Here is a 23,501-nt window from a genome sequence, read left to right as displayed (position 1 = left end):
GTATATAACTGTATAGGCATCAATGTGATGGATGTGCCTATGTTCCGAATTATACAGTTGAGTAACATGTTGAGAATTTTATTTGTTTTGACATGGCAAGCCCCATATGTTAGGAAGTTGAAATAATCACTGGTTCGCCATATGCTTGATATAATGTATGAGGAAAACTTGAAAAAAAAAAAAAGATGCAAACAATTGTGGTTCGACAAATGAATATTTATTTTAAAAATTGGTAAATCTCAGAAAATGTTATGGAATGTAATATAGAATTAAAGATATATAGATAAATTTACCATGGTTTTTTCTGGTTGTTTAACATACTCTGCAGCTTTCATTCCATAACTTATAAAGTATTTGCTTTATCCACAGATATGCAAGCTTTGTTCACCAATTACGAGGACAAGGAGAACATGATATGTGTTCGACTTGGCTTCCTCATCAACTCGTATCATGAGCTTGTCCAATCAGTCATTCCTGTTGGTCAGTCAATCGAAGCTCTTCTGAAGTCATTGATACATACTTACACTACTTTGAAACAGCTGTGCAAATATGTAAGTCAATGATAATATTAAATAATATAAATTATAGTAAAAAACGTATGTAGTAATAGAAATTTTTTTTATATGCAAAATAAATAAATAAAAAAAAAAAAAACTGGTGGTGATGAAAATGCTGCTGTTTGAAAAAAAATCTCATCTTTTGTACAACATTTTTGCAGGCAAACAAAAACTTTTTTCTAACATAAGTGATGCGTTTTCACACTTATCAATTTTCATTGTATGCAACTGTTAATCAGAAACACTTTTACATCAGATGGTCCAAAGGTTATTAACTATGTGACATATTATGTCATGACCCATCTGATGAATTGAAAAGAAATCAGCATATTAATTTGCAAGAGTTACTGGGAATTAATATACAGCAGTTAACATTTTGACTCTGAAAGTGTGTGTTCTAAAATGAACTTACACCTTATTCACGCATACATAAACTGTAGATATTGATAATATAATCAAGTTCACGCCCGCACTTGAGAAACAAAGTGAAATCTTGTGAGAAAAGCATGATTGAGTAAACTATTCATACAGTGATTAATTAATCCATACTGAAAAAAATTTATTTTTTGGAAGATAAGCCTTTAAGTTTAGTAAACCTCAATGTTGCAAGCAATAATCAAAAAGTTGTAAAGTAAAGGAGAATAACCCATAACTCACAGCGTCATCATTGTGCTGAATCGGTCTGTGACTAACCAGCCACCGCACAGAGGCGGTGCTTATAGTTTCCACATCATTCAACCTCCGAAAGATGAAATGGGTTCTCTAAAGTGCATGCAAGCCAGATGTGTTACACATGTACAGTACACTAGACCTCCATTGCAAGTCATCCTAAAAGATGACCCTGGCTGAGGAGTGGCTCAAACCAGTGCTGATATTAAGGCTGTAGTTAGTGGCGCCCCTGCATTACATCTCAGCCACTCAATTCACTGATGCTAAATTTCTAAAGTCATGTTAGAAATCTCTACAAAGTTCGAAATTTCAACATTGACCAATAGTTTTTCTTTTCATTATATCATAAAGGGGTCCACCAATAAGTTTGTTATAAGAAATTATAAAAATTCAGTGGCATAAATCTTCAAATTCTCAACAACAGTGATTAATTAATCTCCTTTTAATTTGATTGGTTAATTCTTAGATTTTTGTATAAAGATATTCCTAAAGATAAACAAATATAATTAAAATATTGACTCAGGATAGATTGCATCACTTTTTCCAGAGTTTGTTGTATATGCTCTAATGCTCTGTACAGATTATCAAAGTTTATTTCACAAAAACATGTGACATGCCTAAATATGGTCATGATGACATCATATCATGACCATATATAGGCACATCATTACTATATATGGGCATACAACAGTTTTTTTTATTTGATAGTCTGAACAGAGCTTATCTATATCTTTTTCTAATAAAATTTTACAAATTAACAATTTTCCAGAAGTAAACACAGTTAGTTAACATAACTTTTCTCATTAACTTACACCATAGCAATATTATATCCACTAAATCACTTCAAGAATTAAAATGTGCAAACATATTATAACACACATTAATTTAGGATTTTAATTTTAAAATATTTGGATATTTTAATGATATGGTGTAGTGTTGTATATTGCATTACATTAAAGTTTATTACATTAATATTATGTTACTAATTCATTAAAAGACTTGTCTGTTTCATTAAAGAAAGAAATTACTTGGGATTTTTGTGATATGAGAAATGAAATGAAATGTTTTAAAGTTAATTTAAAACTATCTTTATCTATTTCTCAACAGTATTTGAGTGTTTATGAAAAGGAGAATGGACACTTTTGTGACAAGTTCCCAAAGTTGATCAAACTGTCAGGAACCCACCTGACTCAACAGGTGTATGCTTTGATCACCTACATACAGGTAATGTATATACCCAAATGCATGTTTTTTTTGTATACATTTACTACTGTAGTACCAATGGTCTCATTGACAGTGGTGTATTTAGAGGGGTACACTTCACCTTCATGTCCCCATCAAAGGGGGTTCCCCCCCCCCCATTTTAAGATTCTTATGTACGCACTGCTCATTGAGATGGGTATCACCATTCACAGCAAAATACAATTAAAAAATCTCATTTACCAAATCTCCTGGAAGTCACTTCTCCCATCTTGGGACCCCTGTAATAATGGAATAATCATTACAGTGTTCTCCTGATTGAAACATCTATACTGGAAAATTTGCCCATAAAAGTTCAGCTATGCACACAGTGTGAAGCATTAACCCTTTTGAGTGGGGTTTAATGACTTGAAAAAAACAACAACACATACACTCATAGCCTAGACACAGACTGCAATGATGTCATTTATTGAAAAAAGGCCAGCCTAGACCTAATCAGTGTTTTTTTAAGAATTTTACAAACTTTTTACTGGTTGGCCGATAATTTTGACCGGTAAAAGTAACGGCTAAAACGGCTTCGGGAGAACATCTTGCGTCATTGTGCTAAATTGCGTATGGGTGTGTCAATGACTACCTAGCCACATTGACAGACTGGAATGAACCCTATAGTATCTGGGTAACCCCCTGTTCTTCCGAAAGTTGCAATGTGTTCATTAAAGTGCGCATGAGAAAGATGTGTACACTGAAGCTCCACTTTTTTAAAGTTTTTAAAGTACCCATGAGGAAGGCACTTTATCTCGAGGTGGTGCCAGGGCGTACCATGGCCCAGCAATCAGGGAGCCACAGTAAAATCTGTCGGGGGTTGGGGCGGAACTGAAACATGAGGCTGAGGTGGGTCTGGACTCGGGGCCTATCTGTTGGGGAAAAGCTGGCAGCACCACTATGTTGATTCTTGAAACCCAAAAGTATAAGTGGGTACCTGGTAGGTTTGAATGTCATTGCAACCTTTTGGAATACTTCCCTAAGGGAGATGATGTGCAGAGAGTATAAAATATCCAATCCAATCTTCAAATTATAAGGCACATTATACTAGTCCAATGCGCCAATTTGAAGGAGTGCTGAGGGGGGAAAAAAGGGACAAAAGGAGAAAAGGGTAGGAAGAGGTCCGAGTGGCTGGGTTTCCTGAAATGAATTCCTATTTGAAAATTACTACCACAAACTAGAGGGCATCATTCAAAAAAGAAAATATACATGTAAAAGTTATTTGCATCGAATGCTGCGTGTACAGAAGCCTGTTCAACTTCTTATAGGGCGATCTCTTGTGGTAGTACATGTTTCGACGGCTCAACCATCATCATCAAGTGTAATCACAAAACTTATATTTCCTCTATATAAGCTTAGTGTTAAGTAGTTGTGATTAAACTTGATGATGATGGTTGAGCCGTCAAAACATGTCGTGTGGTATAAATTGATTATTTTTATTAAATGCATTGCTGCATTTGTATTACTTTGTTTTTCGTTTCATTGCTTGCATGCAAAATCTGTTATATAGGTGTTTGATTCAATAACTGGGGTTCTAATGTGAAGTACACCAAGCATTGGGGTGGGGGAAAACTTTGGGGAGACAACTTCGGTGAGAACTCAGGTTTTCCTGTACACCAGATTTTTGTGGTGGATTGTCCTACTTTATCTAATGTTGGGGTCCTGAACACTCTGAAACTGAAGCTCTTATTTAAATGATTTCATATTTAAAGTTAGAATTTTTAGTTTCTGCCAAGGGCAAGTTCCTCCTTTCATCCCCCTATATTCACTGGAGTTTTTTTTTTACCATTTACACTGTATGTGTCTAACAGCAGAGTAACACCAGTGTTGTGACGTACTGTAGTGTAAAAAGAGTATTTTTGGTTGGGTTTTTCTAAAATACCTTTCATTTATGTGCACAGGTCCAATAAAGAACAAACTAAATCTGTCCATTTTTAGTAAAATAAAGTTGATTATGAATATAGAAATGACTAAACTTTTGAGTATTTATGGCTGGAGTGGAGACCATAAATAAAATCATGTATTAAACAACAGACCAATGATATTCGAAATATGAAGCTCCATGGTTTGGTACATTGTGATTTATTAGTGCATAGATTATGTTGGCATTCTTCATTAACTAGAATTAGTTTTTACATTTGTAACAACATTCTCATAACAGTTTTCACAATTATAAATCGGGGTTCATACACCTTTAAGTCACAAAAATTTCCATACACTTAAATCTATATTGCAAAAATGTTAATGAACAAAATAACGAAACCACATGGGCAAACATATTTTATGATTTTTCCATGACTTTTAAGGTAAGGAACACAAAAATGAGTTTCTATAACTTTCTATGACACTTCAAAATGTGTACAAACCCTATATCATGTGTACAGTATCATTAAGTTACGTCATCTGATATTTACCATCAACATAACATTAATTACTGCTCTTTAAAGGTTTTAGTTATAATTTATTTTAGATAATTATTTCAACTGTAACTTAACATATGAAGGTATAAAAGCTCCAAAAAACAAATTCTGTACACAGGTCAATTAGTTTCTGCATGTTTTACTCGCACTTAAGATGTTTCGTTATTTTGGAAATTGCGGAAATGGGCATGAATCAATAAAGCTTACTGGGACTGCCTTGGATCGTTTTACTGGAGGAGATTCAGTCACTTCAAATACAATATCTTGACGGTAGTTCTTTGTGACATTAATATTCTTTGCGGTGTGATAATTAATAAAACATTCTCCTTTATGGAGATGAACCTGGCATGATAAACAACCGAAGTAGGTATCACGACGCCTGCCACACTGCGTGCGCACATTTGTGGCCGAACAATGCTTGCAATTGCGCCCTCTTCGAGGAAATTTTACCAGAATGTGACTGGTGTCATTCAGCAATGGGTTATTGTTTGGAAATGCTGGCATTACAGTAGTGTTGTTGGCCTCCTCTGCTCTGCTAAAGTCAGAATACGGGATGACAGTACTATGACTGGTTGAGTTCTGTGACAACTGGTTGACGGCAGTTAAAATGTTTTTTTGTACGGTACCAACTTGCGATAGTTCTGCAACTTCTTTTTTTTCTTGCCGCTTTTTATCCTCTTCTATACCTGTGAGCTGTTTAACAATATTCATAATAAACTCAAAGCGGTTTATACTTGAGTGAAATGAATCGTACAACACATGTGCATTATTAATACAAATGTCCAGCAAAAGCCAGAACATGTGCTTCCACCACGTGTTGCACATGTGCTGAATATGTCCGCACGAACGTAATAAAAGACACTCCGGTCGGCTGCTGGTGAATTGTTGGTGTCGCTGGATGATGGTGGGACATGTTACCTCTTTGACTTGATAGCGATTTGTCTCCGCATTGTAAACTTTGCATTCTACAGCTTCCTCCTGCATGCAGTTCATGGTGGATAGGTTGTACACAAGCCCTTTCTCTCCTCCCCAAACTGTGGTGATTACCTCAGTAAATTGTATGGATTGTGATTCCCCCAACGCCAACACATCAAGATTGTCACTTTTCAGTTGCTCCGGGATCGGGAAGCGATCGGCGCTGATGTATACACCTTTGCTGTAAAGACGTCTTGCTAGATTTGCACTGATAGATATCTCGCTAGCATAGACATTATGATATTTGCCGAACAATGGCTCGGCTAATCTCATAACTGCTGCTTCTGTAGTTGTACTATACTGCTGGTTGTCGTAGAACTTTGTGCTTTCTGGTCTATAAATCTCCAAATTTTTGACGTAGCCTGTGTCAGCATCCACAAGCAATAATACACGCCAGCCCTTGGCAGAATAAAAAGGTGTTGTCGGGTTCACTTCTCCCTTTAGTCCGATCATGGCATGTTTCATAATCAACACACTTCCAGGTGTGTATATTGAGCGACAACTATCAGCCAATGGCTCCAGGAATTTAGACAGTTTATACAACGGGTTTTGACGACAAGCCTCATCACGTCTCTCAGAGTTATTAATATAACTCGGGTCACGCCATGGATTACTTAAACGCAAGTATGTATGTAGTTTAGAGAAGCGTGTATAAGTTGGTGCCAGATTCATCCAGTCAAGCGATAAGATGGGATGGTGGGACCAGTAGTCCATCATATTTGGCAGGTTGATGATGGACATGCCTAGACAGGTACCAAAGAGTGTCATCAGCTCATTCTTTCCGGCGACAGGAACCCATCCGACATCCTGCCATTTCCACCAACTTCGCTTAGCATCTCGTTTCTTCTCTTGGTAATACTCCACGTAGTTGTTTGTATCGTTCTTTATCTGCTTATAAAGAGATTTAGGAAAGAAACAATGAAAATAATCCAGTTCATCTTTCAATTCCGAAAGATCTCCGTTGGCACACTGCACGTGGACTGGTGTCTGGATCATTGGTGATATCACCATGTCCGTCCAAGACAGATGCGGCGAATCTTCTGCTTCTGAGTAAGTGTCACTCTCAGAGAGTTCATTATCACTAAGTTCAATCCAGTCAGCATCTTCTATCAAACACTCACCACCAACTGAGAAATGAAAAGCAGGAAATTAGCACACCATCAACACGTTAGTGCAATTGTATCATGTCACATCATTCATCTCCAAAATGCAGAGGCGGATCCAGAGATGTCCGAAAAAGGGGATGTGGGGATCGAGAAACAAAACTACCCAAGTAGACCTTGAAATGTTTGTTTTCTAAACGCCAGGAAATAACCTCTGAGGCGTTTTGGGTGATCAATAATTTTTTTTTTCTTTCCTTTTTTTACTTTCTCAAAGAGGGGGAGGGCCCCCTGAAATTTCCAGCATCATCCTCATATAATTCATCATCATTAATATATTTGTTAATCACCAACCAGGGACAAATCCAGGAGTGCCGAACCTAGGGGTGGCGAAAGGAGTAATTAATGGCATGAATATGCATACTGTATATTTAGAGGAACCCCCTGCTAAAGAAGCCCTCTCAGACAATAGGTAATCCATTCGCATTTGGGACCCTTGACGGAAGGTTCCTGGATCCGTCCCTGGCCTCATTACTGTTTCAATCTGTAAAGATCCTTCAACTTCATACTTCTGTAAATGCCATCCACCACATTCATCAGCATGCACACAAGACAACCTTTCCCACATTAGGCCAAAAAAAAATTGTTTGTTTTCCCTCCTCCACCCACCCCTAACTCACTGAAAAAAAATAGGGGCGGAAAAACAAATTAAAAAATATGTGAGTGAATTTATCTTTATTTTTTGTTAGATGCTCTACAAATTAGTCTAAAGTTGTTGTCTGATGTAAGAGATTGCCATTCCAGGCCTCTGCGTTTTGTTTTTATTCCATCTGATGAGTACTTAAAAAATAAAAAAACCTTTTCCACCCGTCCATATTTATCATTAAAAAAAAAAGGGCAAACAAACAATTTATTTTATTTGGCCTTATCACAATTATTTGTCATCAGTTCTTCTAGTCTGGGTGACAAATACACTAATGACTTTTAACCACAATAACATCATATTAAAGTGATTTGAATCTTGTCATTAAAGTGGTCGATGAGGGCAGTACTGTACATTCGTCAGTCTAGTATGTCGTCCCCCTTATTTTTAACCACTGTTTCACCTTTTTACGTAAGCGTGATTACAATAGCGCCAGAGGTTTCTAATTCGTTACATTTATAATTGATTTGCTTTTGCCATTTTTGCAATTTACCTGGACTTGAAGACGGATTTGAATCAATTGCTGGTGTCATTTCGTCGTCACTGCTCTCATTATCATTTCCTAGAAACAATGCAAATTTGAACAATGAATGATGGCGGATACAAACCCCATACGTAAGATTAAGCAATTACCTCACCAATTTCTTAAGGTTCATGGTTTACATTTTGATCAGTGGATCAATCGCCATTATGCTTTCTATTAGAATGCGAAGAGGCAATTATCTTGAGAAAAATACGAGATAATTATAGTAAGCAATAAAGCTGATTGAATGTATGTATTAACAATAAGCACTTCAAAGGGACACACTACCAAGAATTACATGTTTGCCTAGTAGAAAAGTATCGAACACGAATGACGTAAGCAATTCCAGAATTCTATTCTACTAACGATTATACTACCCTCATCGGCAGACATTGGACAGCAACAAGAAAAACAAATTTGCGGTCTTAAAGTTCGAATATTACGAAGTTATGATGCAGTTTGCATGTGGGCCGATCATGTTGGCGCGTGTTTACATCGGGTGATTGCCAATTCTATTGACATAGAGTAGTCATAATAGTGGATGGATCATATATGCGTTTAATGACAATACGTTTTTGGGTGTCGTTTTGTTCTCTGAAACCATTATCATCTTCCATTTTTGATTGACAGCATAACTCTTTAATTAAAATGACTATCTTCGTGTTAATCAAATATCTTATAATGATATTACATGATAACAGTATTTGGTGTTAATATACAGTACAGTATTAGGCCTAGATTCACGTAAAATAAAAGCGCGCGCAATATCACGTATTAACAGCCAACAATGGAAATGTGGCAACGTACTGTATTTCATGTGAAGCAGTTCTTTTCAGCTGTATTTCCCGCTTTTATAGATGATTGATTGATATCAGATGTATAATTGCTCCAAATTTATTTCAACTTGGATTGCGTCAAAATATTTATGTATATTCATAAGTATACTACAGTAATAATAGTTATACAGCAATAATATAATTATTATCATTAGCTTATTGTTTATGCAATTAGATCATTAATGTAATGGACATTTCCGCTCAGCCCCGCCCCTTGGATATTGTTGCCAAGGTCCGGCCCACAAACCGACAGCGTAAACGTACGTACACACGTGCGTTTGATTATACGAGTGTTTGTGGGACAAGCGCGGACTGTTCTGATGGGTCAGTTTGTTAAGTTTGATTGACACTCCAGAAAGATCCATTGACATGGAACTTGTACAAGAAGAGTACTTACAGGCCTAGTGAACATGAAGCAATTAAAAATTAAGTACAGTATTCGAAATATAGAGTCCTTATGGTCTTCTACATTTGAATATTTTTCTCGAATACAGTGTTTATAGTACCGCCGTTATGAATTATTGGCGGTAGGTAACAGATGACAGCGATGTCACCATACGTTTTCCACCAGAAAATCCAGTATCAACGATTTTATAGGTGTGCTGTTTTCCATCTATAATTTAAAGCGCACGCCCGACAAAAAAAAAATAAAAAAATATGGAGTTTGAAGGCAAGCCAGTAGGCCAAACTAGTGGTGTTCGTTTTAATTCAGTTCATGTCTCAACTTAGTGGGACATGCGCGATTCCTAAACCTAACATAGATTGTGATTGGTCGGTTGTGGTGGTGGCTAATTTGTTTATATAGTACTGCATTGTCCATGTTTAGATGGATGTGTTTTCCCACTTTAAAAACAAGCAGACTTTAAGCATACGGTAAATTCAGACAAAAGAAAACCAAAAAAAAAAGGGGGAAAAAAACACGTTTAGGTATACTTTAGCTAGGCGCTGCTTCATTCAAAAACTTATAACAATATATCGTATCATTATTTTAGCCGGCATACAAGCATAAAGTACAGCACTATCGCGTGGGAGTTTTCTAGTTGCATGCTGACAATAGCGCATGCGTTCCATGTATTCTTCGCGGTTTTTCCTGATTTGTATGGATGGCTGTAAACTCAGTCGGGTCTTTAGTGTGGTGAACTAGGCCTAGATCTTGGGTTTGATTAAACCCCTCAATCAATTAACAGGAAACCAGATGCGAGGCCTACGTACTGTAACGTGTACACCACCACATTGTGTTTTAGTCATAGTGCTATAGGCCTACTGTATAATGTCTCGGAAAACAATCACGCTAAAATTTAATAATATAATACTTGGACATTGGAATTATGAAATTTATTAACTCTTATAATGAAATCAAAAACATTTAATCCTGATTTAATTGATAATACATTACAGAAAATAATAATTGAAAAGGTAATATTTACAGCGTGATTAAAAGAATATACAAATCGATAATAGACGAGTTGAAAGTAATATAACAGATATGTAGGCCTATGTTGTTCATGATAGAATGATATCGATATCAATACTATTGATAAAACTATAACAATACTATATAGCTACAGTAGTAGAACTTTTTGATAACACTATTTATTTTAATATTAATTATAATTTATAATAACAATATAGGAACCATTTTTATTATATTATATTTAATTAAGTTAATTAAATTGTTAATTTATCACTACAGTAACATTGCTCGCCAAAAACTTGAAATATATGTCAATTAAGTTTTGTATACATTCATCCGGTTTTCATTGTATTGTAGTAAATAGTTGTTTAAAGTAAAAAAATAAGAAACGTATTAAATACTGTATGAAAAATTATAAATTTATAATTCAGTAGCACAGTATTTAAATTACTCGTTACGATAGTGGTACGTAGGCCTACAGTTTATATTCGATGTGCTATCAACATTAAACAACACAAAGTCACGTGCCATACCCGACTATGATGACCTATTTGTATACATAGGTCACGAAATATTATAATCCATTATAATGTTAAAGGCTTAAACGTTCATAGAACAGAACCCATACCATACCGTTATTATACATAATTAGGCCTATACAGTACCTTTTTGTGTAGGCATCGTTTCTGTTCTTACGCTACGAAACGAAGCAATGGATGCATGCACGGCCTTGCAAGGCCTTGCCGTTGAAAACATATCAACAAGCCCGTCATTATCATTTACGTCTTCTTCTAAAGGTTCCGACTTAACATTCGGCTGCAACATTTGTATGCCTAATCGTCTACGAAACGATGGCTCAGAAAACAATCCAAATAACGCCAAATCGTGCTGTATTCACGACGTAAACAATATGGCGGTTGAATATGGCATATGCTATAATATGAGTACAGTAGTAATTGTTCTAGTCGTGTACGTTGTTCTCCAAACCGGATAAGCGAATGACGCTACGTCATATGCAAATTAGCAGCAGTGTGAAACGTAAACGGTGCGGAGCGTGACTCCATACAGACACGTGACCGCTGTGTGTGCTGTAAGGTCGCTAGGCTATCAAACGTGAATCTGATTGGACCGTCAAATCACATGCTATAGTACTGTGCAAATTAATGCCGGTTTACAATTACTATAGAACGTTATCTAAAAAGGAAAACATATCCAGTGCTGGTTCACTTTCTATGTTATAGGTCCTATATTTTTCTCTAGATTGAAGACATAAGGTTCTGTAATGCTAGAAGTTATCATTCGTAAGGGATGGGTCCATTTTCCCTTGAAAAATGAATGGCATTGTTACCTCATATCCGACAGGCAACTTCTATGAGTAGCCTACCTTTTAACTTCTAATTTTTATTTTAATTATCCAGCCTTTTTTGTAGTTCGTACTTTTGGACTCTAATAGGCCTATAGAGACTTCTATTACTGCGTTATTTTCTTCCTCCAAGGTTATATCCATTAACTGACTTTGCAGAAGAATTTGCTTTATCAAAATGTAGCACTATCTGTCTCTGGTAATAATAGTTTAGAGACCAGAGTACAGTGTTTTAGTTTAGTCTAGTCCATTCACATACAATGGGGAAGGATTTATGCAAAAGGACGGAATACAATACACTTCCGAAATAAACGATACATTTAGATCAGCAACCAGAAGGTCCTGGTATGTCGTGCTTGAATTCTGTTATTATTTGTTGTTGTTATTATTGTTATTGTATTATTATTTATTATCCAGTATTAATGAATTATTGTTATTAAAATATTATTGTCATTACTATTATAATAATATTATGATAAATAATATTAATGGTAATGATAATAATAACAATAACTTAATGTTGATCATAGTAATGTGATCAAGGGCACTTTTGTTCATACAATATTTTTATTGTATTATTAATTATTATTAACTGTTAATGAATTATTTTCATTAAAATATTGTTGTCATTACTATTATAATATTATAATGATAAATAATATTAATGGTAATAGTAATAACCATAATATGATGTTGATCATAATAATGTCATCAAGGGCACCTACGGGTTCATTTAATAATTTTGTTATTGTTATTGTATGTATAATTATTATTAATAAATATTAATGATTTATTGTTATTATTATTAATAAATATTAATGAATTATTGTTATTAAAATATTGTTGTCATTACTGCTATTATAATATGATAATTGTAATAATAAGTAATATTAATGGTAATAATAATAATGATATGATGTTGATCATGGTAATGTCATCAGGGACATTGCCTATTTTAAATTAATTTACTTTGTAAACACACGAGTGGTTCGTTCAACTTAATTAAAAATGTTGAAATACAGTTTGAATTATACAAGTTCAGTAAACAGAAAAACACAATGAACAAGAGGTGAATAAGCATTAAGACTCAAATTTGACCAATTAGGCCAACAGGAGGAAGTATATCTTCAATAACAACACACAACTTAATAAAAAAAAAACTACATATGCCTAATACATATAAGAACACACACGTACATATTATAATTGTAATAATAAATAATATTAATGGTAATAATAATGATATGATGTTGATCATGGTAATGTCATCAGGGACATTGCCTATTTTAAATTAATTTACTTTGTAAACACACGAGTGGTTCGTTCAACTTAATTAAAAATGTTGAAATACAGTTTGAATTACAAGTTCAGTAAACAAAAAAAACACAATGAACAAGAGGTGAATGAGCATTAACACTCAAATTTGATCAATTAGGCCTACAGGCAACACACAACTTAACAAAAAAAACTACATAATACATATAAGAAGACACACGTACATATTATAAATAGCATATTCTCACAATAATTTTTATAATCATATTACATTACTTTGACATTGTTGTTTTTATCATCATTATTTTTGGTTATTGTTTGTCTTGCATAGTGCATCAGCCAGTAAGGCTTCAGAATGTTTGTAATTGCTTTGTGCCACTGTTACAAAAGTGCAGCTTCAATATGTTACTATTACCACGCTCATTGAATCAAACATCTTTAGAACACAAAACTCAGCTACATGAGAGAATTCTATAATGTTGCAGGTAGTAGCATCAGCATATGAAAGTGTTATCGACTCATACGTTCCAAAAATACGTGCGAAAAATTTGCAAGTGGTTCTGGTGGAAATCGAACCCACGACCTCCAGATCATAACTTGCCTGGTGTCATAACCACCAGACCACCGAGCTTGCACTTAGTGACTAGTGTTGAATCCGATCCCCAAGTAGCAGAGGGTACTGCAGATGCTAGTATGGTGTGTGTTTGCGTCAGGGTGGTAATATGCTATTATTTCCTTCGTGCATTAGGATTTATTATAAATATCCATTGTTAATATTCGAATGTCAATTTGTTTATTTTATGTTTTATCAGCGGCCGCGGAAGAAAAAAAAAAGCGAAACCATATATATTGTATCACCATATGGAATGCCTGATGATGACATAATTAATGTCGAAATATTGAATCCCGACACGATGGCGTGCATTTCGATACCGGTACTTGGAGTATGTATTATACTATCTTATCTGAGATTAATAAGTGGACCTTTCGGTATATGGAATTAAATCTAATGAGTTTCACCGCTGCCGCGTGCCGCTGTCGCGCTCAGATATCGGATATTTATGATAATGATAAATGAGTATTATTATTATTATTATTATTATATAGTTCATTTAACCCTAACTTTGATATTGTAAATTGACATTACCAATGTGTTGCTTGAACCTAAAGGTTGTGGGTTCAATCTTAGCTACCGGTATCGCAGATGACCCAGTAATATTGCCGTTTTTTAAGACGTCATTGTGGGCTTATTCGAAAGCGGTGCTTATTATAGAGTAGTGTCAAAATGGTACCGTAGGCCTACCGGATGTACATTAGGCCCATTTGACATGTCCTACCCAACATTCATAGGCCTATTATTAATTTTATTGGAGCTCGATTGTTACTAGTTTATCGGTGATATTAAAGCAATGCACGCATTAATAATGTACTCTCGATTAAGCGACGTAACGTTTATTTAACATCGAATATAGCTTTACCGAGGCGGTTATCCCATCTGAGAGCGGTAGTATGAACAAAATTCACGTTTATTTGAAAGAAGAATGATCTCTTTTTTTAAAAGTGATTTAAAAAAAAATGCAGATGCTCTCAAATATAGTATCTTGTATTTTATAGGCTGCACAATCTGAACAACTTCAACCAGGTGACACAAAAGCCACCGAAAAGGCGAAACGGAAGAAAAATAATAAAGAAGTGAAAGTGGACGCGAAGACGAAGAACGCACAGAAAGTTTTGCGCGGTTCGCGTTCCATACCAAATCTGATCTACTCAATCGAACAATATGAGCGCATCTTGATCAAACTCGGAAAGAGGGCAAAGGTAAGGTTGATGTTTTTAGTTTACTTTAGTTTATCAACAGCTCCAAATCTATGTACCCCTATGCTTTTAATGATATTCTGGTGTAAGCGTCCACTTTCGTTATTAAATAGGCATGTAACAGAACCTTCCTTTAGAGATACCGGTAATTCATTTCTAAACCATTCATTTTAAAGTGTTTAATTGATTTAATGGAAAATAAATTTATAAAGTAAAAGAAAAATAAAAGAACTTAACGATAAAAATTAAAATTGTAATATTAATGCTCAAATCGAAGCCTTTAATTATATGGTAAAAAGGAATATTATACTATGGTCTTGACTCAAACTTTCTAAAAGTTATTTTAGCATTAATTGTCCCTCCATTGTATTACAATACAAGGTAGCCTAATCTGTATGGTCTTACTTTTCTATCTACCATGGTTATTGAGACACCGAGACTTGTGTGTCCGTTGGTCTGTCGATATTAGTATTAAGTTGAATGAAATATTGTTTGCACATTGAAGTAATAATAATATTAAATATTTGCGGTACACCACGTAGGTAGTTCTGAAAAGAACTGTTGTTTTGTTGAGAATGTCTTTGTTGAGAAATACATTCTTAACAAAAAACATATATCGCTGAAGTGTTGTTGCTATGAAGCACATGACGCCGTCATATGCCTACTGATGTAATACCTGTCATTGAGTTGCAGCCTTGGTCTAATTTTGTAAGTGCACTTTACTTATTGCGTTTCGTGGAAAGGTTTATTTTTTTTTTTTGTATATTTCCATGAATACGAATGACAATATACTGACAGTGTTTGATTCAGTCTCGGCTGGTGTTTCAATTTATCGAATTTATTTCCCCCTAATTTTTTTGTCAGGTAAATTTGATGGAGCACGTCAAATTGAGCACGTCACGTGATTTCCGGATTAATTTCGCAGTCGTAGAGGCATCCCTGGACGCTTCATCAGACGAACAGGTAAATAGCTCATTCTCCGGTGTTTCACATGCTCATCCTACGTGATATCGCGTATAAAACAGTGTACCTTGTTCACAAGTATACAGTTTAGGCAGTTTGACGCAAGTAACGCATCTACGCGTCGTAGTGACGTTGTTTGCGTCAACCTGTCTAAATACTCACTATAGGTCGGCCATCAGTATTACGGAGCTTTCGAGTAATGTGCAACGTCGTCACCCCAATGTCTTCCTTGTGCAACTTAAATCCGGTTCAGACACAAGAACTTATCGTCCTCACATGTGCAAACGGATTCTACATGACATCATTACGTTTTAGATCTTACCGTCGTCGTGCAATCGAAGGCTACCTGCCGACATGCTGTTGTGCGTATTTTTGGTCAATGCGTCGACGGTGATTGCGTAAACGCATGTTACCCCATCGTCACACTTAACATCAGTGTCTTGTAGTATTATTACAATACAGAAATATTTTAATTCATCACAATGTTAAATTATTCGTTTTTAAATTTAAAGTACAATAATACATATTTTAATTGTTAATGATAACCTAACTTGGAGAATGGTTGACAGTTTAGGCCTATATGGATAGGGTGAAAAAATATTAAATTTGAATGAAGCAAAAAAGGGTGGTAAAGCGCGCTGCCAATATTTTACACGCGCTAGATATAGGCCTACTGTTCAACGTTTTACTTATTTTTTGTTTAAACATTTTAACATTTTAAAATTTTATTTTCCTTTACATTCAGAAATTGTTCCTGATAATTGGGTAATTTCGCCCTCGTAAGATTTCAAATATTATGAGTTGATTGTTAAGACACTAACGATCAAAGATTGCCGCTTCTGATGATACTAGCAACGTTAGTATTGCAACATTATTTGCCACGATAAAGGACGTTTTAGGAAGCTACCATCAATAAACGGCGTCGCGTCGTCAAGCTAACGCACTGTGTGGGTTTTAAAGGTGGAAATCCGTTTTTTCGCGTGTAGCTGCGCGTTTTCAACCAGCGCGTGGTATACTTGAGATTTACGTGATATTTAGTTATTTTTAAAGTGAACGAAATAGACCAAATTGCTTCAAATAAGTGGACTAAACGTGTCACGATAATAATAATAATAATATAATATGTCGTTCTTATATAGCGCTTCATGCATAAAGCCTCTAAGCGCTTCACATTACTACCCCGGTCATTGGATCAAACAGGTATGGAACACATACTCAGCCCCCTGGGGAGAATTCCATAATATTGCAGGTAGTAATCAGCGCAGTTGTGTTTGAACCTATCAGGTACTCACTTGTACTCCTGGGTGGAGAGACACAAGCATACATAAAGTGCCTTGCCCAAGGACACAAGCGATTTGCACAGCGAGAGTTTCGAACCCCCGACCTCAAGGTTGGGAGTCCAAGCCACAACCGATAAGTGGTTGGCGCATTACACACCACATCACATCACACGTGCGATATCACACAAAATGTCCTGTTATGCACTTTTCATCTTTTACAGTTATCTGAAGATAATGAAAGTGAACAAGAAGAAAAAGAAGAACCAAAAAAGAAAAAAATTAAACGAACTAAGGACGGGAAAAAATGATAGGCCTTAAATTCTTACTAGTAAAGTATGCTACAAGCGCCCGCCTGAACAATTGTTGCTGTATTTTGTTTACATACTATTAAGGTCTACTATGTAAACGGGCGTTAGCCTGAGTTTACAGTGATTATGTTATAATAAAATCGCCATGAAATATATTTCATATTTTATATGCTTTTTAAATACCATATTATATTGTTTTAATATTGAATAACAATTATTATTATTATTAGGCCTATTATTATTATTATTATTATTTAAATAATTAAATTATTATATTAATATCATTACTGTTATTATTTATATTTTTCCATTTCTTCTATTATTATTATTATTATTATTATTATTATTATTATTATTATTATTATTATTTATGTTGTTATTGTATAGCAACACATCGTACCTAATTGCATAGGTTGTAGATGTGCTACTGATATTTTAGAAATTATTTTTGTCAGTTTTAACATAAACAAATCAATCACTAAAGACAAGCCAAATAAACAAACTCTTGCTTATATGTCTGGAATTCTAGTACCGTGGCCATGGTAACCATGACAACTTGAATACTGTTAAGTTGCTCATGACGAACAACGGTGAGATTAATAAATGTCTGATCAAACACTAACACTCCCGCCAATATTATTCGCGGGAAACAAAATGCATACGTTCACGTGATGGAATGTTAATTGCCTTGATGTAAATTTGAGAATGTTACTTATGGTGGGCCTACTCTCGAGTCTTAAACCGTGTGAAATCACCCAGAGTAATCATTGTATGGTATAAATTTCATATGAAATTCGGCAGGACGATATGCCATTAATTAGCCTAATCTAATTACCGTACTGTAATCATAAATAGGGCCTATATGAATTATATGCGTATTTTAGATGGTAATGATTACCTTGCCATTAGAATATTAAAATAGATATAGGCCTATTGTTATAATCTTTATTACAATGTTATAAAGTTATATTAAAAGTTTTACGATTGAATTATTTCATGTTAAGCAACCGTGTTTACTTTTTTGTTCATTGTTTTCAAGATTATTATCCATTTTTGTACAGTGCCGTGAAGCCGCCTTGATGTCATTCTTCAGTGGCGGGTCCATTGGGAGTGGGTGGGGGTGATGAAATGGGTGGTTTCGCCCTTGGTCCACTCCTTGTTCCTGATAGCCGCCCAATGATATTCCTTATTACAGAAGCAGGCAGTTACTCTACTACTTTCGTGGTTCGCGCCCTCAGGAGTATACCACGTTAACGTGAGAAAGCTGAGTTTTCATAAAGTCGCTACAAGCTATCCCCGACAGCTTTCAGCAACGCTGATTGGTTGGTTGAATAAGTGATCCTTCCCGATTGCGTCGGGGTCAGTTACGTACTGCAACAATTGCAGAGAAAACACTGTAGTGACAGTGTAACGATTTTATGGAAACCAGGCTTCCGGAGTTGTAGTTGAGTACGGTATACTGTCGCAGCGATTGAATTATAGTTGATTTATATTGTATCATTTATTTTATCTGTACACAATATAATACAGAATTCCACAAAATTCACAGTTACTGTATTACAAGACTAAAAATTCATACGAGAAAGGATTCCCCAATGTTTAATAGTAGATCGAAAAATAAAGATAAAAGTAGAGAAATCTCTGATCTATTCTATGATATCAATATAAAATCCTATCGTAAAAAGATAAGATTGTATATACTATGCATCAGAAATTCATTGCCATGCAAAATCGAGTTCATTTGACGTAAACCGTTAACAATGCAATGGACATTTCCGCTAAGCCCCGGTCCTTGGATATTGTTGCTAAGGTCCAGCGTTAAAACATACGCAAACACATGCGTTTGTGGGACAACATGTGTGCTAGTTACACACGTGCGTATTTCTGGCGTTGTTCTGATTGGTCAGCTGTTAGGTTTGATTGGAACTCCGGAAAGGTCTATTATTGATGGATGGATGGATTGATTGATTGACGGATTGAGCTAATTTGGCCTAAACCGTCAGTCGGTTGTATCTTTTTCTCTACATTGCGCGAAAACATTGCTTGTATGAGTCCTAGCAAATACATTTGAATATAGTTTAAAAGTTACGCCTTAGATATTCTGCTGTATATAGGCCTATTGTCAACAACAGAGGAAAAGCCATTCCTGTGTTATTTATCAACAAGTGCAGTGAATGTTTGATTGGTTAGTTCATTGAATGGTGGATTGATTTGCTATTTCCTTCTGCATGACGCGAACACAATGTTTGCATCTGATACGTTGGATAAATTATTCGAAAGAGTATGCCTGAAGTGTATAATTGGGTTCTAATATTTCTTACCTACTAATCTCATATCTTCAAATTTTGTTAATTTCTATATTGTTTTTCCTTTGATTAAAAAATATGAAAATCCTTAAAGCTCTTAGCCTATTTATGAGTTTAAATAATCACATTTTCCGTTTTTAAGTGGTAAACATAGCCAAGATAATAGCGTATGCAAAGTGCTAATATGATGTGGGTAGTCTAGAGGTCTTGGCATTTGTACATATGGTAGACAAAGGACTGACATCGGCCGAGTAGGGGCCTTTTCAAGAGCAAAACGTGTAAAAACATCAACATTCGCCCTTCAAAACGCCGAAGCGGACTTTGATTTTTCCCGTGCCCACTGGGTTATACCTGGACCCAACCCCCACTCCCAGGGTAGTAGGGCTCGATTAAACCTTTGCCAGGTGCCTTATCGTTACGTTGGTAGTGGTGCATGCTGCTTTTGGTGTCATTATTATTTGTGTTTTTAATTGTGTGTCAGGTCCGATGATGATAGACGCAAATAGTTATTTATATTTTATCTTTATTGTTATTGCTGTGTCTAAATGTCGATTAATGCTTCTTAGGTATTTCACAACATGTATTTAATTTGTCCATAACTACGATTATCTCCGACGCCACACAATGCTAATGACTGGCGCGCACGCGCAAAGGCTAACAAATTCTGGATAATATTTCAAAGACAGACACTTATATACATTGTACATAAATAATAAGAATTTAATAGAAAAATGTTTATTAACAATACTCAATGGAGCGCTGAAGATATGATCATCAAACATTACGACCTTGAGTTTGGGGAGATATTATTTAATATATTTATTATGTTAAGGTTGTCTGAGGAACGATAATTGTTATATAGGTCGATATCATATTCTTTCCGGCTGATATATTTTATTTGCGGACCTAGAATGTGTCTTTAAATATACAGTATTATGGAAATGGGACCCCAAATTGTGTTTCAGAATGTGATTACATTATTTGAATTTAAAGTTGTTCATTTTAGTATCAACTGATTTAGTGAAGCCTAATAAATAAATAAAGAAAATTTCTGTAATCTTTTTACCGTTTTTCCATGTTTTAAAACGTTACTACATAATTAGTTTACCTCGTTTGCTTGATTTTTATCATATGGGCCTAGGAATATTAGTACCGTACATGGAACCTTAATGGAAAAAACTGCGCCAAGACGCCTTCTATTTCTGACAGTCGGGTTTCCATAAAATCGCTACATGCTATCGACGACAGCTTTTGGCGACGCAGATTGGTTGGTGGAATCGAGGAGCCTTTTCGATTGCGTCGGAGACAGGTACGCGGTGCAACAATTACTGTAAAGATACTGTAGCGACAGTAGTGAAGTGATTTTATGGAAACCAGGGTTTAGTAAGAGACCTATTTCAGCGATTGTTAAAAGTTCAACATCTTTGATATTGCAATCTGGTCAATGGTAAAATAATTATGTAAATTTTTTAAACAATTAGAGACGGGTGAATTAATTAATGGCAGATTGTGTTGCAATAACGAAGAAGAAATCAATCATCGTAGAAACGATTAACGCAGCCAAGTGAATGATTTTATATCGAGTAACCCGGATGCCATGGCATATTGAATCAATTGCCTGGTAGCTAGCCTTCGGGCATCTATATTCTATTGTGTGGATAACATTCTTCCCTTCTCTAGGTGTCAGTATAAATCCTTCTTTGAGGTTACACAATAATTCCATTTCTGTTTCTTCCTTACAGCATATCACGCTTCCTTTCAATCAAATAAATCATTCATGAATATTAAATAGGCATAATGATTTTGTATTTATACAGCACATAATGCCCGAGCGTGTACTTCATGTATGAACAGAGAGACAAAACGGAAAAAATAGAAAGTAACGAGATAAGAAAACAAACTAAGAGTCACGTGATTATCATTAGGTTTCAAACTTATTATTTAATAATAAAAAAAAAAAAAAACAGGTGTGTCGTCCGTTTTTTTAAATTTATTTTTATTTATTTATTATTATTTTAATGTAATGTAATGTAGTTCGATTTATATAGCGCTTTATACCGTCTCAAAGCGCTCAAGGTGTGGACTAGCTCTTGCAGTAACTTTCTTCTCTCCCTAAGGGTCTCTCTCTTCTTGTTTGAGCTACCCGGTAAACCGGTATCAGCTGTCGCTTGTGTGTCCACAGGGGCTGTATGAACCAGTACACCAGGGTAACCCTTAGTCGTACGTCTCGGAAGATGTACTAGAATCTTCAAAGTGCACATGAGCCAAATGGAAAATAGAAAAATTAGACCCATTTTTTCTGCACTTGGTTAACACACACGGACACTCAATCATCATCTCTCAACCAAAATTTAGATAGGCCTAGTAGGCCTAGATTGAACTCCGGAGGCAGGGAGCGTAGCCCTGGACACCCTACACCCCAAGCTTCCTCATTCGGACCATACATCTCGCACCATAGCTCTTCGATTGCAGCTTAATACACACCCCCAACCCCGGCAGAAAATCATGAACCCGCCAGTCATTTTCAATGCTTTTAGGGTTCTTTAAAATCAACTCGTTTTACTCATAATTTATATAGTATAGTCGTTGTCTGCCATGATGTTCTTTTGTACAAAACGAATTAGTAATAGATTCAGGGAAAGCGAATTTACGATTGTCGTACATAATATCTTTGATCGGTGGTCGTAGTAGTTAACCTAGATATTAATTTAGTGATAGACAATTTTGAGTCACGCGCCCGTGATAACAACATATTAACGACAGAGTTGAAAAAGTATACCGGGTTCAGAATGGTCATAACGGTAATTAGTTTGGGTGATACAACAATATTTCATTTATTTAATTATTTTTGTGAAGCATGACACTACTTTTGTTTGTTAAAGGTTAACAGTTCTCCAGTGCGAGTGATAGTGGTGGTGGTGATGGTGATAATGACGATGATGTTGACGATGATGATGATGATGACTATGATGATAATGATAACGGTGATGAAGTAGTAGTAGTAAGTACGGTAGTGTAGTACTAAATAGTAGAAAATGTTGTGGATGATGATGTTGGGCAATACCGTAGTATAATGACGATGGTGACTTCCCGTTGTGTATTGATATTAGTATTGTGTCCAATCTGACTGAATTCGCGGCGATTAAAATCAATACGCGATAATACTCAAGTTCACCCATACATTTGCAACATAATCCAGCACGCCGATTTGCTTCATTATTATGTTAAGCTCCTCCTAATCGAATAAGGATATAGTTAGTTTCCATGCTTTTCTAATGCTTTGTTAACTTAGATCGTATGCTGTAATTTTTTTTGGTCTAAACAGAATTGAAATCAATATTGCGAAATAAGATTACTCCAAAATTGAGGCAATCTCATTTGCCAGCGACTATGTTCATGCGTGGGCAAACGGGAAGCGGGTCATTTAATTAGATTTGAACTCTATGAGCCAAAAGTTAATTACTAATTACGCAAAGGTTGACCGGTTGCCTCATCAGTAACTTGCGCTTTCAAAACAGCCACGTGCCCAGTCTCAATAATCCCTTGATTTTAGTGCGTACGATAGTATGCCGTTAAGGAGCGGTGGTAAAATGAATACGAAGATGAATCAATCATAAATTGCTGTGATAGTGGTGGGGTTGTGATGGTAATGATGATGATAATAATGATGATGAAGATGATGATCATGATCATGATGATGAAGATGAAAGATGGTGATCATGGCCATGACGGAGAGGATATCTCAGTCGGCT

The 23,501-nt window shown here is 35.5% G+C and overlaps 2 protein-coding genes across 3 annotated transcripts in view; one reads left to right on the top strand and one right to left on the bottom strand.

The window, feature by feature from the left end:
* Positions 1–17,628, top strand: part of LOC117115056 (Fanconi anemia group I protein-like) — a 39,626-nt gene extending 21,998 nt beyond the window's left edge. For both annotated transcript variants that reach the window (XM_033258708.1, XM_033258709.1), the window contains exons 29-33: positions 370–551; positions 2,334–2,450; positions 14,692–14,895; positions 15,757–15,855; positions 17,357–17,628. In XM_033258708.1, the coding sequence (XP_033114599.1) occupies positions 370–551; positions 2,334–2,450; positions 14,692–14,895; positions 15,757–15,855; positions 17,357–17,443 (689 nt within the window). In that variant the 3' untranslated portion in view covers positions 17,444–17,628. The remainder of the gene's footprint in view (positions 1–369; positions 552–2,333; positions 2,451–14,691; positions 14,896–15,756; positions 15,856–17,356) is intronic.
* Positions 4,528–11,516, bottom strand: LOC117115057. Its single transcript, XM_033258710.1, has 3 exons — positions 11,105–11,516; positions 8,160–8,228; positions 4,528–6,990 (listed from the first exon to the last, which is right to left on the bottom strand). The coding sequence occupies exons 1-3, from the start codon at positions 11,262–11,264 to the stop codon at positions 5,051–5,053; spliced, it is 2,169 nt and encodes a 722-aa protein (XP_033114601.1). The 5' UTR covers positions 11,265–11,516; the 3' UTR covers positions 4,528–5,050.
* Positions 17,629–23,501: the final 5,873 nt, after the last annotated feature.

This window comes from Anneissia japonica, unplaced genomic scaffold (genome assembly GCF_011630105.1).
Source record: "Anneissia japonica isolate Jap-2015-1 unplaced genomic scaffold, ASM1163010v1 scaffold24_len2511860_cov200, whole genome shotgun sequence".
NCBI lineage: Eukaryota > Metazoa > Echinodermata > Crinoidea > Comatulida > Comatulidae > Anneissia > Anneissia japonica.
Note: the sequence above shows the minus strand (reverse complement) of the source record. Positions and strands in the feature narration are given on the sequence as shown.

What these genes read in the sequence shown, in the direction of transcription:
- LOC117115057 (XM_033258710.1), bottom strand. Translation starts at nt 11,264, where the DNA reads ATGTTGCAGCCGAATGTTAAGTCGGAACCTTTAGAAGAAGACGTAAAT. An exon ending in AACGATGCCTACACAAAAAG is followed by an intron (nt 8,229 to 11,104) that starts GTACTGTATAGG and finishes CATTGTTTCTAG; the next exon opens with GAAATGATAATGAGAGCAGT. An exon ending in AAATCCGTCTTCAAGTCCAG is followed by an intron (nt 6,991 to 8,159) that starts GTAAATTGCAAA and finishes TTCATTTCTCAG; the next exon opens with TTGGTGGTGAGTGTTTGATA.